A 15598-nucleotide genomic window follows, 5' to 3' on the forward strand; every position below is an offset into this window, starting at 1 on the left:
ATGAATTATTAATATATAATAGCATGGATCTTAACATTTTCTCATAACAATGTATATACATGTAAGAAACAATGAAAGATATTAATGTCTATGATTAAATGAATGATATGTATGGCAGCGATGGGTACCCAATTGAACAAATTTAATTTAATTTTCAGAGTAAATTTGATGATGCAGTATTATAAGAGAATATAACTTTTTCAAAATTAAGAGTTAAATTGTAAATGTATAAACTGACAAGAAGAACGCTGATCAGTTATTGTTGCAAGTATATATATTTGGTTTTATGTATTTCTCAATGTATATGAGGCAATGAACATTTTTTCGAACTGTTTTTTAATATTGAAGTAATCATCTCAACACTGTTATTGTCTTTGCAACCATTCTAATATAGTAAATCTTTAATAATTAGGAACTTGTCATTTTTATGACGAAATTCAATCAATAACCATTCATAATAATAGTTTTGAAAGAAAATTTCTTAAAATCTGAACTATGTATCCAAGAGAACTGATTTTCTTACATACAATCTCATAAATAGATATGTTAATGATATAAAAAATGAGCCAGTATGTTACATATTCTTCATGGCAACCTAATAGCTTTTATTTGGGTCCACTGCAAGAGTTAAAATATAATTATATTTATTGACATTGTAATTATTGATGTTTGAATTATATTTAAAGTACATCTTTTAGGTGTAACTACTATATCATGTAGGTCGAAAACTACATGATGATATTTTTGAACAAAACAAAATGATATTTGTACTTGTAAATTAAACTAAGTTCTTATCTATAGAAAAGAAGAGTATAGTTATGTAAATGAAAATTAATTTTCAATCTGTATAACTGCAGTCTAATTTGCAATCTTTTTGTTATTGTCAAAATAAATATATATATTTAATATATTTTTAAAAAGATATAAAAGATGTATTTTAATATAACTTGCACTATGCAGTAAGATATAAAAAAATCAATAAATACACATATAGTTTTCAGCAGTTTTGCGAGGGACCTTGATATTATTGCGTTTTGTGATGTAGAAAATTCATATAATTTTGTTTACATCAAGTAATTAAAAGAATGTATATTACACAAGCACGCAATTTTTTAATTTTTGTCATCGAAAAACACTAAAAAAAAATTATACTTGTAGCCTTAAGGAATGTACCAATGTATGGATATTGTATAAATTTCATGATAAAAAATAGGTTGCCTAATATATTACAAAGCGTTCACAAGTACACGATTATTGACATTAATCTTAACAACAATCATTTTACTGTAATACCATACTAACTTTCTGATTTTTTTTTTTGCTAGAATTTAACTTATTACCACAAACTGCTGATCACATCCAATTCGCGCATTATTTTTTCATGCAAAAAACACGAGTATATGATAATCCAAGATATTCAGCAGTCAATGCTTTATCCGTAGTATGTTTTTATTTAATAGTGACATTATATGTCGATATCTTAGTTAAATACACTATAATCTAACTTTTGGATATACATTACGATTATTTGCCATGAATGGATATAATTTTACTATCTTCCATTTCATGGTATTTCATGTACCTTTAATATTCTGTTTGAGAAATTACTTGCTGAATCAGAAATCAACTTCGTTTTCTTTTTTGTATTACAAATATTTATGTATGTTTTTGGATGCCTCTGCGCCATTCATATGTATATATCTAAGCTATAAATACTCTCACGTATATTCTACTCTATAGCAGGACTAAATCCAGATAATTCTATCTACACTTCATTCGCTGTCATCTTTCGTTTAGCTGATCCTTTATAGCAAAGTAAGGCCTTTTTTTACGTATGTAAAGAAAGATACTTGTGGATTGTTTTAATCAAATCCCGGGAAGAAGTTGAATACTAGTACGGAATGCTTATGATGTCCAAATGAAAAAAAAAACTGTCAGTATTAAACAAGTTTGAGCTCAGCTCTTTGATTAAGTTTTTCTTAATTTTTAATAATTTTAAATTATGAATCCTAGAGCTAAATTTTAGAAAAATTAGGATTAATTGAATGCTGTCTACCACCTCAATTTAACAATGGTTATACCAATATTCCTCTACGATGGGAATGCATGCCTTTCTCCATGAACTCATAAAGCAGCAGCTACCGTGATCATACAAACTTATAAACGTACGAGCTTACTGACGATGCCATGAACCTTTAACTAGGTTCTTGATACGCTTAACGTGCTCTTAAAAAATTATTCGAAACACTCAGTAAAGTTTTATCTTTCAGTTAACTTCATTCGATTTACTTCGCTATTTCTTCTAGACTAAGTCTAAACTGCAATGATCATTTGTACCGATGTATCTCACATGGATGTTTTCATCTGCAAAAAGAAATTTTTTTGTAAGACATCAGAGGTCTGTAAGGTTAAATGTTTATAACAACAATACCTAAATGTTATTGAATTATGTAGGAGGTACAATTTTTCAATTATCACTATTAAAGAAACTAAACGCTACACATTGTAGTAATTATTTTTTGTTTATTTATTTATTGTATTTATTTAATTAATTTTCAGAAACTATATTATTTAAGGATAAAATTATCAAGCTAATATTTGGAATCATTACATTCATGTTATTAATTGTTTTAAAATAAATGTTTCAAAAATAAAATTTTTGTTAATATGTAATTAAGACAATGTTATGAGTAGTTTATTCGAAAATAACACCTCTTTGAACTATCAAAAGCGTATTGTGATTAAAGTTTTGTTTATACCTCCTGGTTAAGCAGCTTAAGCTTACTGGTAACTGTTCTGTCGATGGTATGTGCCCAGTAATAGTTTCTGCTAAAGGATACCACTGTGCCACATGTTTACGAGGACTGTCAAGCATTTCCAGCCACTTGTCTCTCCCCATTCCAATTGAGTTTGCTCCAATCGCGGTGCAGCCCATCAACTCATTCGCTCCGATCCTTGAAGTAACAAAGGTGAATTGATAAAAGGTAACATATTACGAATTATTTATTTATTTATTTATTTATTTTATTTTTTTTTTTTTCAAATAATCCACTACAACTTTTACAAAAAATGGTAAAAATCTAAAGAATTCTTGATTATTTATTTTATTTAAAGGTATAGAAGGAGATAATAATTTAAAAAAGAACAATTTCAACCGCTGTTTACCAAGGAAAAAAAGTAAAACACATTATCTGGGTTCAATCAAAAGCAAAAATCTACACTACACGATTAAACTATGCATTTTAGTGTACAATAAAAAAAAACTTTACCTGTCGTAGTCTATCACTTTGATGATGAGACTGCAGTCTTCTATATTTTCAGCTGGCACATCAAAAACTAAAGCCTCATTGTACACGGGATTCAAGCAGCCCTTCTTAACACTCGTTTTCTTCTTTTTTATTCTCTTGCCTTGGCACAACAGGTAAACTTTGACATAAGGATCTGTAGGAGTGTTGTACATTTTAGTGAAGAACCGAAAATATCATAAGAATGTTATCTCATTGCATAAGATTTACCTGATGATCCTGTGATGTCCATTTTCTTAAGATTTCTAGCTTTGATGACGGCTACGGTCAAGCGACCAGCACTGGGTAGATAGCAGAGGGTCAACATCAGTTCTCCCAAGTCCACCTTATCCTATTATGAGTAAAAAAAAAGTAACGAATCACAAACTAGTTACAAATAGAAAAACACGTTTTAAAATATTCATCTTCAAATTGTCAAGACTAAAAATGTATACAAAAAACGTTCAAAGTAACTGATTATTTGCTTCAAAAGTCTGATGAGGTAAGTAATGAATCTATTCTCACCTGAGTGGCGCACATGATGTCCATGGTATATTCAATTTCATGCTCATAATCGACGCAGTCTATCAAATCCTTCAACACGACTTGTCCAATGAGATCATGCCTTGAAAATCGATCGAAATCATACACGGAAAATTGTAAGTACCTCTCATGTATGTCATTATAGGGTACACTGAAAGTAAAATATAAAATGCATGAAACATGTATCAATCGAATGATTTTACAATAATGCCATAATTGTGTTAAATTTACTTAAAAAGGAAGGCTTCATTGAAAATTGGGTTGAGATTTTTCCTGTGCACTTTCGTCTGGTACTTTTTCTTTCTATCAGGCAGAAGGTAAACTTTAACGTAAGGATCGCTACTTCCACAAACATCTTTGACGGGCAGATTCCGAGCTTCTAAGACCTGAAAATAATATACATACATTTCTTCGTTAAGTTCATGCTTTGTAGATCAGGGAAATAGAAAAGTCTCAAGCGTCATAATTTTCATCAAAACTGGAAAAAAATTTTTGATAAATTAGCTAAATCACGTAAATTTTAATATGAACAGCGTGTTACCCTAACAAAGGCCAGATACATTGTAGAGTTTACGAAGCCATAAAGTTATTAACAGAATTTGTCTATTGGGAGATCACAAAAGCTTACCAAGATAGTTATCCGCAAAATAATTACATGCAAATTGCTCGCGAGAATCCGTTCATTCATTCTAATAGCATCGATATCGCATTAATAATCAATTCATCTGTGTCTGTCAAGTGTATTATGTAACGTTAAAAGCTCTGTAGTGGTGTACTCGAATTGTCCTACACAGGAAGCTGTCATTATCAGGTTTATCATTCTGTAAAGCTTTTCATCAACGACTCAATATCGATCAACTGTTTCATGGTTGACAAGCTCTTCAGAATTATTGGTTTTATTGTGAGCGGAAAAGCTGTCACATTCAATACAATAACACTTGTTACAATTGTTATTGCTCTTTTATCAAATTTCGTTTCAATCATCATGTAAATTTTTTTATTTATATGATGCGTAAGATAAAATTCGTATTCAGAGATAAATTAATTATTTGTAAAAACCAGCAACGTAGTGTAACATAGTCATTATGTCAATTGATGTCGCGAGTGTGTAATTGTGAGTTGAATATAAAACTTTATACGATTAAACATGATAGAAAAGTAGACTCGAAGAAATCGTATCTGTAATGATCAAGCTCACCTTGACAACAAGAGCCTCGATCTCTTTGTCGTAACGAACGGCGAAGTGGAGATTTCCGGCAGTTTCCATTTCAACGGTGCTTGAGCTTTCAGTGCTCTCTTGGCGTATCAGTTCTTTCTTGTAGAGTTCCGGCTGTAACACAAGAAAGGAAGGAATAATGGTTTTTGCTATGTCAGCTACAATTAGCATATAACAGTAATAAAAATTAAAGGGGCATCATTTCAACTTACTTTGATAAGGCCTAGGCGCGAATCGCTACGATTCTCCAAACTACAAACGCTAAATTTGATGTTGGGCACATCCAGCCGGTGCGACAATTGACGCTGAAAATTTTGATGTCTTGTGGGCACTATGGGTAATGTTGTCTGCCGCAAAACCTTAAATTTCAAAGATATTTTGATTAATCACCGCACGTTTGTTCAAAGTGACATTCTGAATGATCGAAAATATCCTACACTATTCATAGATTTTCATGGATATTTTTATACGTAAAGTAACTCAAAGATGGTATTGAAAAGTTTTTTAAGAATTAAATATTTTAATGAAATACGGTACTAGTATTTATTGTTCGAAAATAAAAAAAAAAAAAAACATCAATTGAATGAGAATATTTTAATAAATAATAAAGAAAAAATTATGATTTAGGATTAAAAAAAAATATAGACAACGTTCATAATAAGAAAGTGTATGTATAAGAAAAATTTTGAGACTGCATAAATATTAGAAATGAATGGTACAGAAATTTATCATAGCCACTGATTTTCATTGAGTAAAGCATCCAAGGAGTCAATCGTTGCAATTACAATGGCGATTCGAGTAATTGCAAAACATTTGTTTGTAATATTGCAACAGTGCAATTGAGACAGTACAGTACCTTTTTGTTGTCCTTCTGCTCCTGCACGTACTCGTGGGTGACGGGTTTGGACTGCAAATCGGGAAGCGAGTGACTTATCCGTATGGCGCTCTGCTGACTGAGCTCTGCCTCGACGTCTTCCTGGCCGTCCGGTCGAGTTCTACTAACGAGCCATCGCCACGTCGACGAGCACTGGTAACTCACCGCCGCAAACAGCACCAGAGCCATCAGCGCCAATCCAGCGCCGATCAACAGTTGGTAGGAAAACGTCTCAGGCCACTCGTCGGCTGGAACATAAATAGAAGGACCAAAACACTTAAACAGGAACGTCGTTGTCTTTGAAAGCGCAAGCAGAGGACGTTTGTTTAACAATATGAAAAACTGGAAAATAAGCGTGGATGTTGTGCTTTTCAAGGTTGTAGACACGCATGCGAGAGATAATCTATAAAATAAATCTTTGTTTCGTTTTTCAATGTACGGAGCTTGGAAATGAAGAAAATATACTTTTTTCAACTGTTTATCTGCGATGTACACGATACAAGAAAAATTGGGGTCTCACACAAAACAGGCTGGAGTAGGCTCTTTTTTGAGCTTTTATTCAATTTTCTCGACAAGAAATTCAAGGAAAAAAATCCACCCCTTATTTCGATCCCCATTTTTTATCGAAATAACTGGCACGAATTGATTGGGGATTCGTTCACTAATGAGAGGGAAAATTTCTGCCTCATTTTAATGAAGATTTATTAACTATGTCTAATACATCAAACAAAGTGCGCACCTTGACGTCACCAGCCTTTTTATGCTATGGACAGTTTTTTACAGCTACAAGTTTGTTTTATGTTTTCCTCGAAATACCTCGAGCTCCCTGTGATTAAACATGCGCGTTGTCAAAAGTCAAAGTCAAAGGAAGGATTTTGCAGTATAGGAGACACGTAGTAATCTGCTTGAAAGCAGCAGCTACGCCATATATCACTTCTGGTGTTTGGAAAATTTGTTCTCGTAGTTCATGTATGTCGCTTGGCTGATGTAATTTAAAATGTGAATCTGTATAATGTATTTTCAGAAAAATTGTGCATTTTCTCGGCTTTTATTTTTCAACAGATGAGTCGAATTAAAATGTAAATCATTCTTTGAAGGTAAACATAAATATTCCAACTATTGCGTACAAAAATCAAGTTGCTGAGAAAAATATTGTTTTTCCTCTTATACAGGTCCCAGTATATACACTGATTGCGAGTAAATAGTTAATCTTTAGAAATATAAAGTTCATATAAAATAAAATGCAACAAACTCTATGGGCCAAATGATTCATTTCAATATGCTTTTAATTTACTAATAGTTTTTTTTACAATATAAATGGGCTTTTCAAAATGCTGAACATGGCTTACGTCCATCGATTACAGACACAGGCATTGTTAATTTACAAAAGAAAATAAGAAAAAATAAACTCCTACTCGAGTGAATAACATACGGGATATAACAAGTTTGCTTGTACGTGCAACAATTCTTAAAACCATTGTATTGTATTGGTACAAAAAAAAAAAAAATAATAAATAAATAATAGATCATTCTTTAAAATTCAATGAGTCAGTAAGCTTTAACAAAGATTTCACACAAAGTAGAAGTACGATATCTTGATCCAAGTTTTTTCGTTGAATTTTAATTTTTTTTCGTCATATTTGTTTGGAGAGAAGCAAAAAAAAAATTTGCAACCATACTTGTACTGATGGGATGCATAAAGCTATGCCCTATGGATTAAAACTGATTATTCAACCAATCATCATCTGGTTTGAGTTTATATAACATATCCATGGATCGAGAAGTGCAAAGCGCCATCGACTGTTTATCTTACATCTACGATATTAGCAACGCAATATCGGGTTTTTATTTGCACCGACAAAGCTCTCCGAACTTCATCCAAAGTAAGTTTCACTCTCAGACAAGAAACACCCAAACAAGATTACACCGGCGTTCTGTGATTTCGCGCGACAGACTTTGAAATCTAATTTCCCTAGCCTCATAAAACAGAGTCCTTCGAAAGAGGAAAAGAGACCACGTTGGGTCTTTCTCTCGATGTTAAGGTAGCACGTGTGCAACCCGAGAGCAAAGCGACGCAGCCTCTTACCAAAACTTATCTAATTGACTTTCCGATACTTTGCTTGGCCCGTCCCTTCACGGGATTTCCGCTCATACTTCCAGTTCACTTCTAGCTTACTCGTTATGTTGCCGAGGCGCTGAAAGTATACACGTGTCCGACGATATGATATTTGCCCCGTAACAGCACCAGAGGAAGCAGGAAACCACTTTCGTGACATAAAACCAGTTTGCGATAGTCGCACGCCACAGCCTCCGTCTTTTCGCACGCAACATTTTAAATGCATTTGAGCAGAAAAGCTAAGCAACAAAGGGCGTGGAGCACACGCTTTGTCGAGCTACTATTATGTTCCATCTCGTTTCGAGAGAGCGTAGCGTTTTCTGTTATCTTTGTTTCTGTTTGTTCATTTTTAGTCACTTTGTTGATGACATCAACTCGAAATAGCTCTGAAGGCTCTCAAAAATGATAAGGGATTTTAGCAAGCCCTGGAGCATATTTCATTTTGAATAACACACCATGGCTGGTGTTGAATAACGTAAAAATTCGATTAAGTGACTTTTGCCGTAACAATCAGCTGAGAAAGTATTAAAGAAATGGTTAAACTAAATGACATTTGCGGCAACGTTTCAAAAGAAATCTGTCATGTGTAATAGTTGGATCAAGATCTCACCAGGTATAGTATAAGCGCAACAATTACATATAAATGATGAGACGCAATTCGCTTCAAGACGTAACAGTTGAAGAAAGCAATAGTTGCAACATAATGTCAAGACACAACAATTCAACCAAACGCCATAAATCGCAACAGTTCGATCAAAGAAACCATACAGAAAAAAAAAAAAAAAAATTGTTGCATGACCCACCCTACAAATAACTCATGTTCAGCTGCACTAACCTATCCATCACTTTAGCTAACCAACATACACGATAACATATCTACCTTGGCTCGGACAAACTTGGCCCACCCAAAGCAAATAATCGATTGGATAAAATTGCGCTTCACTCGACGCCCAAACATGATATATTATAGGTGCACGACATCAGCTCCCATCATCTTTGCGTAAGCTCGCCCCGTCTGTTGTGCATCAACGACGAGCTTTTCGACGTTGAACTTTGCACTCGACGCCGCGTCGTTGGCTCGTTTGCAAGCCCTGTGTAAATTATGCACGGGCGTGACTACTCCTGTTATACGACACTTGCGTTCGCGTATACAACGCGTGTATGCATTATGCATGAAGGTCCGGTAGCGTGATCGACGACAGCGAGTGAATATTAGCACGGTAGCCGCAATTATGCTTCCACCCTTCCCCACACCCCATCTCATTTTCTGCTTTGTCTTCACCGAAACTCCCTCCATATATATATACACCGCTTTGTTCTGACAAACTCTCTCTCTCTCTCTCTCTCTCTCTCTCTCTCTCTTTATCTCTAGCTTGTGAAGTTTTGCCGATGGCGCTGTTCTCAATTTACGTCATTAAAATTGAAGGCTGTATCGATGCGCTATTTACCGAGCACTCGCACGGCAGGCACCTCATCAACAGAGGATATTCCATAACTAAGCTTGAATTTAATATATCCTCGAGAATATGCTTGGCAAGTAAGCTTTGTAGTAGTTTTTAAGGTTCAAGCCGAAATGGACTGCGAACTGACTTTATAAAATAATCCTGTCGTTTTTAAGGATCAATCGGCTCTCGACGCTGTTGCTTGAAAAGAATAACTGGAATATCGCTCGCGTGGCATTGCGTTTTATTTTTTTGGGACTCTTGGATGAATCTACTGATTATTCCGTTTTACAAGAGGACCATCTCATTTCGTACCGTGAAAAAACGTATACATATTACGAGTTATGATAGTTAAACTACGGTATTTCTATAAAAATATCATCACCAAATTGAACATAAAGATAAAAAAAATACAAAGCACAACCAAGTAATGAAAAAAATCCTAGCAAAAGATGTACACTAATGATAAAAGTTACGAAAGAAAACCATCAGCAAATATTTCAAATTGGAAAAAAGTAGCTATTCTCTTTGATGCACCATTAACGCCAACGTATGCCCACGAATCGCAAAGTTAGCTTTGTGGTTTTAACGACTTTCCCAATCGTACATTCCTCCCCCAAGTAAGCACCTTTTTCCCTTCCAAACAATGACGACGGCACGGGAGAAGCGAGTCTCGTCTTCTCCTGTCTTTCTCGGAAAAAAGAGTTCGCTGTTACAGAGACAAGCGATAGGTTGGGGACGTGCACGAAGCATACGGCTTTGTGTCGGGCCGTAAGGTCGACACAGTTTTGTTCAAGGCTCAGATAAAAGAGCCCCTCCCACCCAAATTACGACTCGCCAGGAGCGTTCAAGGTTGGGCGGGAAAGAGGTGCTGTTACACAGGTGGGTAAAATGACAAGGGTGGCGAAAGGTTCTTTTTTCTTTTTTTCTTTTTTTTTTTTTTTTTTTCTTATTTCGTGAAATTGGAAGCGTCGGAGTACTTTGGAGACATCCGTGTGACAAAAGAGTTGCCATTGGATAAGCCGCTTGGAGAGGGTGAGAATGTTATGTGTGTATTATGTGATTGGAGCTCGTACGTGCCGTAAAAAAATCCATCCATGGTATTACTTTCATTCTTCATTAATGTGAAGACACATGTGATGATGTAAGCAAGGGTGTGACGACATGGATTTACAACCGAAAGTCAGATCTAATTACTCAGCATTATTTTCAGCCTTTAATTGTTGAAAACCATTTGAAAAGGAATATACTTACTGTAATGAAAAACTGTTTGCGATATATTTGTTCCTCTCATTCAAACTATTCCAAATAGATGACTTTCGCATTAAAGCTGAATTATCGTTTGCTTGGTTATGTCAATGTACCAAATGATTTATTAAAATAATAAAAATACATACCGCTAAATAAATCGACTTAATTTATCAAAAACATCCTTACATATCAATAAGGCACAAACCATGCTACACGTAGTGTTTCGTTACTTTATTTTGCCACGTGTCGTAAATAAAAGAAAAAAAAATCCAGGGGCGCACAAACAGAAAATAACGAGACTAATGAAATATTAATAATAACAATAATACTAACAATAACAGTAAAACAGTGGCCAGGGGTGTGAGTGACGGAAAAAATTGGCCACCACAGCTGTTGATACGCAGTACAGTCTCAGTGCGTACCGTGGTGAAAGAGAGATCTCCAGCTACGTGGAATATACGATGGCCACACGTGACTGTGAGCTAATAAAATACAAATAACCCAGATCTTCACGGCTCGTCGAGCGGAAAATTGTGTTTTTTTTCCCTCCCTCCTACTCTTCCGACCGTATAATTAATAATTCATGAGAATTAAGATAAACACGTTGGCAGATTGGTGGAAGCGCATCGTAGCCGATCATTATGGAGTTGAGCGACGGTAGGAGCGACCGATTCTTGGGACGGTGCTATCAAAAATAACCACCCCAGCTTCACTTAGGCGATTGTTAAAGGTATTTTTTTTCCTACGCGATAACGTCCCTGACAGGGTATGTACAATGCGTGGGTCGTGCAAGTAAAAAGGGACACAAATACAAAATTTAGCCAGATAAAGATGGAAGAAGCCAATGGGCACAAATCGCACGCTCTGTGAGTTAAAAAAAAATCTGATATCAACCAATATCCATATAAATGTTTGCCTATCTTTATACAAGTTGTTTTTTTCTAGTTTCTTTATATTTAATATGAGTGGATTCTCGTCCAAAATTAATATAAGATGAAAAAGGCTAAGGTTATTTGAGAGTAATGTTATAAAAGCGAATATAAACTTTATCAATCATTTATCAAATAATTTACTAATCAAAACACAAACTGTGAAGTACGATTCGAGATCTGAGAAGTGCTAAATTGTGATCCTAATTTCCGAAAACGTGCCCTACTTCTCAAAAATGTCGAAGAAAATGAAGGGATAAAATAGACCGCACGTTGAAGTAACTGTTGAACGCGTATAGTAAAAGACTTATGAAAAAAGTTTTTTTGGGCATCACCTACCACAACCGAATTGAAACTCTTGCACGTGCTGTAACTCGCCCAAATCTCTTGATCTCGGCATTTGTTTTTGTTTGCACCCGCGAACGTGTTTGTTTGTTACGCAGACACGTGTATTACGGCACGTGCAGCTCCCTCATTCTTTTCTTGTTATGTTCATAATTAATTATGGGAAATGAATAATTGTATCAGTGCAAGGGGAGCTAATGCCTCGTTGAAATTTATTTAGATCCATCATGTTACGTTACGATAACGCAATATTCTAAGGGGATTATGCACGATTGTACTATTGATCGACGAGGATTGGCCCCCCAACTTGGTAACATTCAGGAGGAGAGGTTACATAGTCCGGGTAGGAGATGCGAGTTTATGTAACGTTACAATTTTAGTGCCGCTATAAATAATGAAGTTAAGTAACGTTTTCATTTTTTTAACTCACTCGCGATTCATCGAGAATAACTGATGACTGCAATACATCTACCTACACACACATCATGGGGCCAACTGGAACAATGTCAATGACTGGTCTTGACTAAAAATAAAAAAAAAATGAAAAACGAAACTCGATGTCACAGCTTCCTCTTCACTCGAACTCGAACGCAATACCTTTCGTTCGTAAATCATTACCCCCGTGGACGAAAAAAATTCACAATGTTTCGCTACACCAGAGCGCGAGAAATGGCTCGAGGAAAGCCCCAAAAACGAAATATCCTCTGTCCGTGAAATATTTTTCTCGACCCCTCACGAAAAGCACTTTTCTTCGGCCTCCCCTCTCACTTCCAAACACCACATCCCATTTGTCGTCCTTGACCTTCCTCCTTTCCCCCTTTCCTCGCCTCATCCCTTCCATGTTCACGTTTGTGAAAATCCAATAAAAGATCCTGGCAAAAACATTTCCTCGTCACCATTATAATCATATACATATGAGAATACAACGGATGGAAAACGCTGTCCAATCACCCCAGCTGAAGTTTGAAGGAACTACTTATCTTCATGCGTTATTCAGCTGGCGATGCTGAAGCAGAAGCTCTTTATCTCCCCCATTCCGCTCACCGTACACTGAATACATTTCTCGCCAAAACGGACAAGTTTGCGTTCCCTTGAACTTCCAAACTTTTCGATCAAGATTAACGAGTGGCGGAGTTCTAACTTTTCGCAGCTTGGATCAGGCGTAATTACATCCAGCCATCATAACTTCTCATGTAAGCTCATAGTGGTGTACCACAGGAAAGCAAAAAAGAGATATTAGCCGTAAATGCACTCGAGGCGAAAATTGCTGCGTTCATTACATGTATACACTGGAATCATTCATAAGAATTTCAAGTTGAAGAGTGCCAAGATTCGCCTTTTTAGGATTTATTGATTTCAGAGATGAATATAGAGGGCTAGCAAAACTTGGCCACTGGGATTTAATCTCGAATCGCGTTAACGAGTGCTCATTACGTGGGACGCTGGATGCAAGTCGGTAAAATTAATCCTACCATTTTACGTAACCATTTGTTTCTCGTTGTTTCTATATTCGTAGCTCCTGGAGAGAGAGACAATAACAACATATCCCTTAATTTATACCCTTCACGGTGACAACATACACACACTCCACTATATTCGATCCCTAGCCACGTAATCTCCCGCGGTACGAGCCCGTTATTCAATGCACATGTGGCCCGGACAGGTTGTGCTGAAGGTGAAATCCACTGCGTCACACACCGCGTGTTCTGGGTACCCTCACATGCAATCCGAGATCCCTCGGTGGTCCGTTTCGGCCGTCACTTTTCACGGCTACGCATGCAGATGCTGCTGCCCCCCTTCACCCGTTTACAGCGCACCGAAGACCTCGACCTTAGCCGTGTGCAAACTGTTTTTCCTCTCTGCTCATGGCCTCTTTTTTATACATTTTTTTTTTTTTTTTTTTTCCTCGCGTTGTGATAGTCTGCCCCTGTACCGAGTACATATCCCGGGTTATCTGATTGTAGCACTAGCGCCGATTGAGTTTTCTCGTTTGCCTTGGGCATTTCCCGAACGAGTTGAATTTAGTTCCTGGGATATGGGCGTTCAAGAAAACGAGATCTTACAGTTGAAATGCGCAGAAAAGTTGTCATCAAAGTGGATCCAAACATGCGTCGATATGATAATATTTTTCCAACTATCATTACGGATAGTCAGTCAAAGTTTTTTCTAGATAACGATAGTCAAGAGGATCATGCAACTAATAACGATGCATTCGTCACCGAGAGTCACTCAGTGTTTTTTGATTACAATGGTATTTTTAAAAAAATTCTTGTTAAGCAAAAACCAGAAAGAAAAAGCAAAAGTTCGTGCAATACAGCAATAATTGGTACGGAAAGAAAACCACATGAACTGGGTAATCGTGCAGTACTCCTGGAGATAATCTCTATTAAAAAATATTGGTGGATTTTTTTTTCGTTTCATGTTCAACTTCGGTTAGAAGAAGGAAAATTGTTTGAAAAAAAACCCATACTTAGAAAATGTAGACATTGTGTTGTGGTGACTCATTTTTTCTTTATGATTTTGAAATCAAGAGTTTTAGTGTCTTGAGAATTTTTTGTTTTAATGAATAGATTTTTTTCCAGCTTTCGAGATTAAAACCATCATTGTACGTCTTAAGAGTTCAAGGGGCTGCGCACTTGAAAGCCTCGATAAAAATTCTAAAATACTTTCAAATTTCTTTGTAGTCTTTGAAAGACTTCAAAATCATTGAGAGTCTTAAACTAAAACCTTTCAACAGATTTTTAAGCTTTTTGTAAACTTTTAAAAACTTTACGTGACTCTAAATGACTTTAAAGTTATTTCGAGACTTTCGAAATCTTTTTCATTGATGACTCGAAGAGTTCGCAGCGCCTTATTGTAGTTAAAAACTAGCTCAAGTCATATTTTGCAGGCAAAGACGATTAGATAGAGTAGAAGTAAACAACAGTATACTGTAGATTTTAGAACAATTTAAACTATTTCTTTTTTATAACAGTTAAAAACCAGATAGAGTCTTGTATAAATAAGCGCAGCTGAAAAATATCTTTTTGAAAAAGGAAAATAACTTTTCCACGTTAATCTTATGACCTAATGTTTCAGAAAGTTTTTAGTAGACAATCATAACATTGAATGTCATTTAATTAATTAAAAAAGTATTTTTTTTTGTTAAAAAGATAATTTTTCCATAACTGCCACTTTTCGTTCTCCATACTACTATTTTAACTACATAACTTGCATTCACAATATCATTCGTACCTATGAATGTAGACGTAGCGCTTTCCTTTCCTACCAGCTTTTATAATTAGCCTCAAGTTTCATCTGTTTGAAAGCTGTAAAATACAAATTTTGTCTTAATCTAATAAATTTGTAACAAATAATACTTTATACCACCTATTTCTTTTCTACAACAGTATTTTTTGCATTGCAACATGTGATTTTATTATCTAATTAGTTTTGCTCTAGTCCCAAGCATCATAAAATAGTTTCCGTATCACTCGTAAAAGAATTTTTAATTACATGCATAATAATTCAAAGGTAATGGTAATATAAATGACATTTTAGCTATGAATAAAATTTTTGATGAACTTTCAAACTTTGCTAACCATCAACACTTGATAAC

At 35.4% G+C, this 15598-nt stretch overlaps 1 protein-coding gene across 1 annotated transcript in view; it reads right to left on the reverse strand.

Moving 5' to 3' along the window:
* Window positions 1–1002: 1002 nt before the first annotated feature.
* The window catches only part of LOC106636772 (synaptotagmin-9), a 32868-nt gene continuing 18272 nt past the window's right edge, over window positions 1003–15598 (reverse strand). Inside the window, exons 2-10 of the mRNA XM_089596745.1 lie at window positions 5855–6165; window positions 5256–5402; window positions 5026–5157; window positions 4059–4213; window positions 3810–3978; window positions 3516–3636; window positions 3270–3441; window positions 2760–2954; window positions 1003–2364 (exon numbers count right to left, since the gene is read on the reverse strand). Of these exons, the coding sequence (XP_089452871.1) occupies window positions 2361–2364; window positions 2760–2954; window positions 3270–3441; window positions 3516–3636; window positions 3810–3978; window positions 4059–4213; window positions 5026–5157; window positions 5256–5402; window positions 5855–6165 (1406 nt within the window). The 3' untranslated portion in view covers window positions 1003–2360. The remainder of the gene's footprint in view (window positions 2365–2759; window positions 2955–3269; window positions 3442–3515; window positions 3637–3809; window positions 3979–4058; window positions 4214–5025; window positions 5158–5255; window positions 5403–5854; window positions 6166–15598) is intronic.

The sequence above is a fragment of the Copidosoma floridanum genome, unplaced genomic scaffold (assembly GCF_036245765.1).
Source record: "Copidosoma floridanum isolate Cflo_tuat_1 unplaced genomic scaffold, Cflo_Japanese_pri ptg000030l, whole genome shotgun sequence".
In the NCBI taxonomy this organism is placed as follows: Eukaryota; Metazoa; Arthropoda; class Insecta; order Hymenoptera; family Encyrtidae; genus Copidosoma; species Copidosoma floridanum.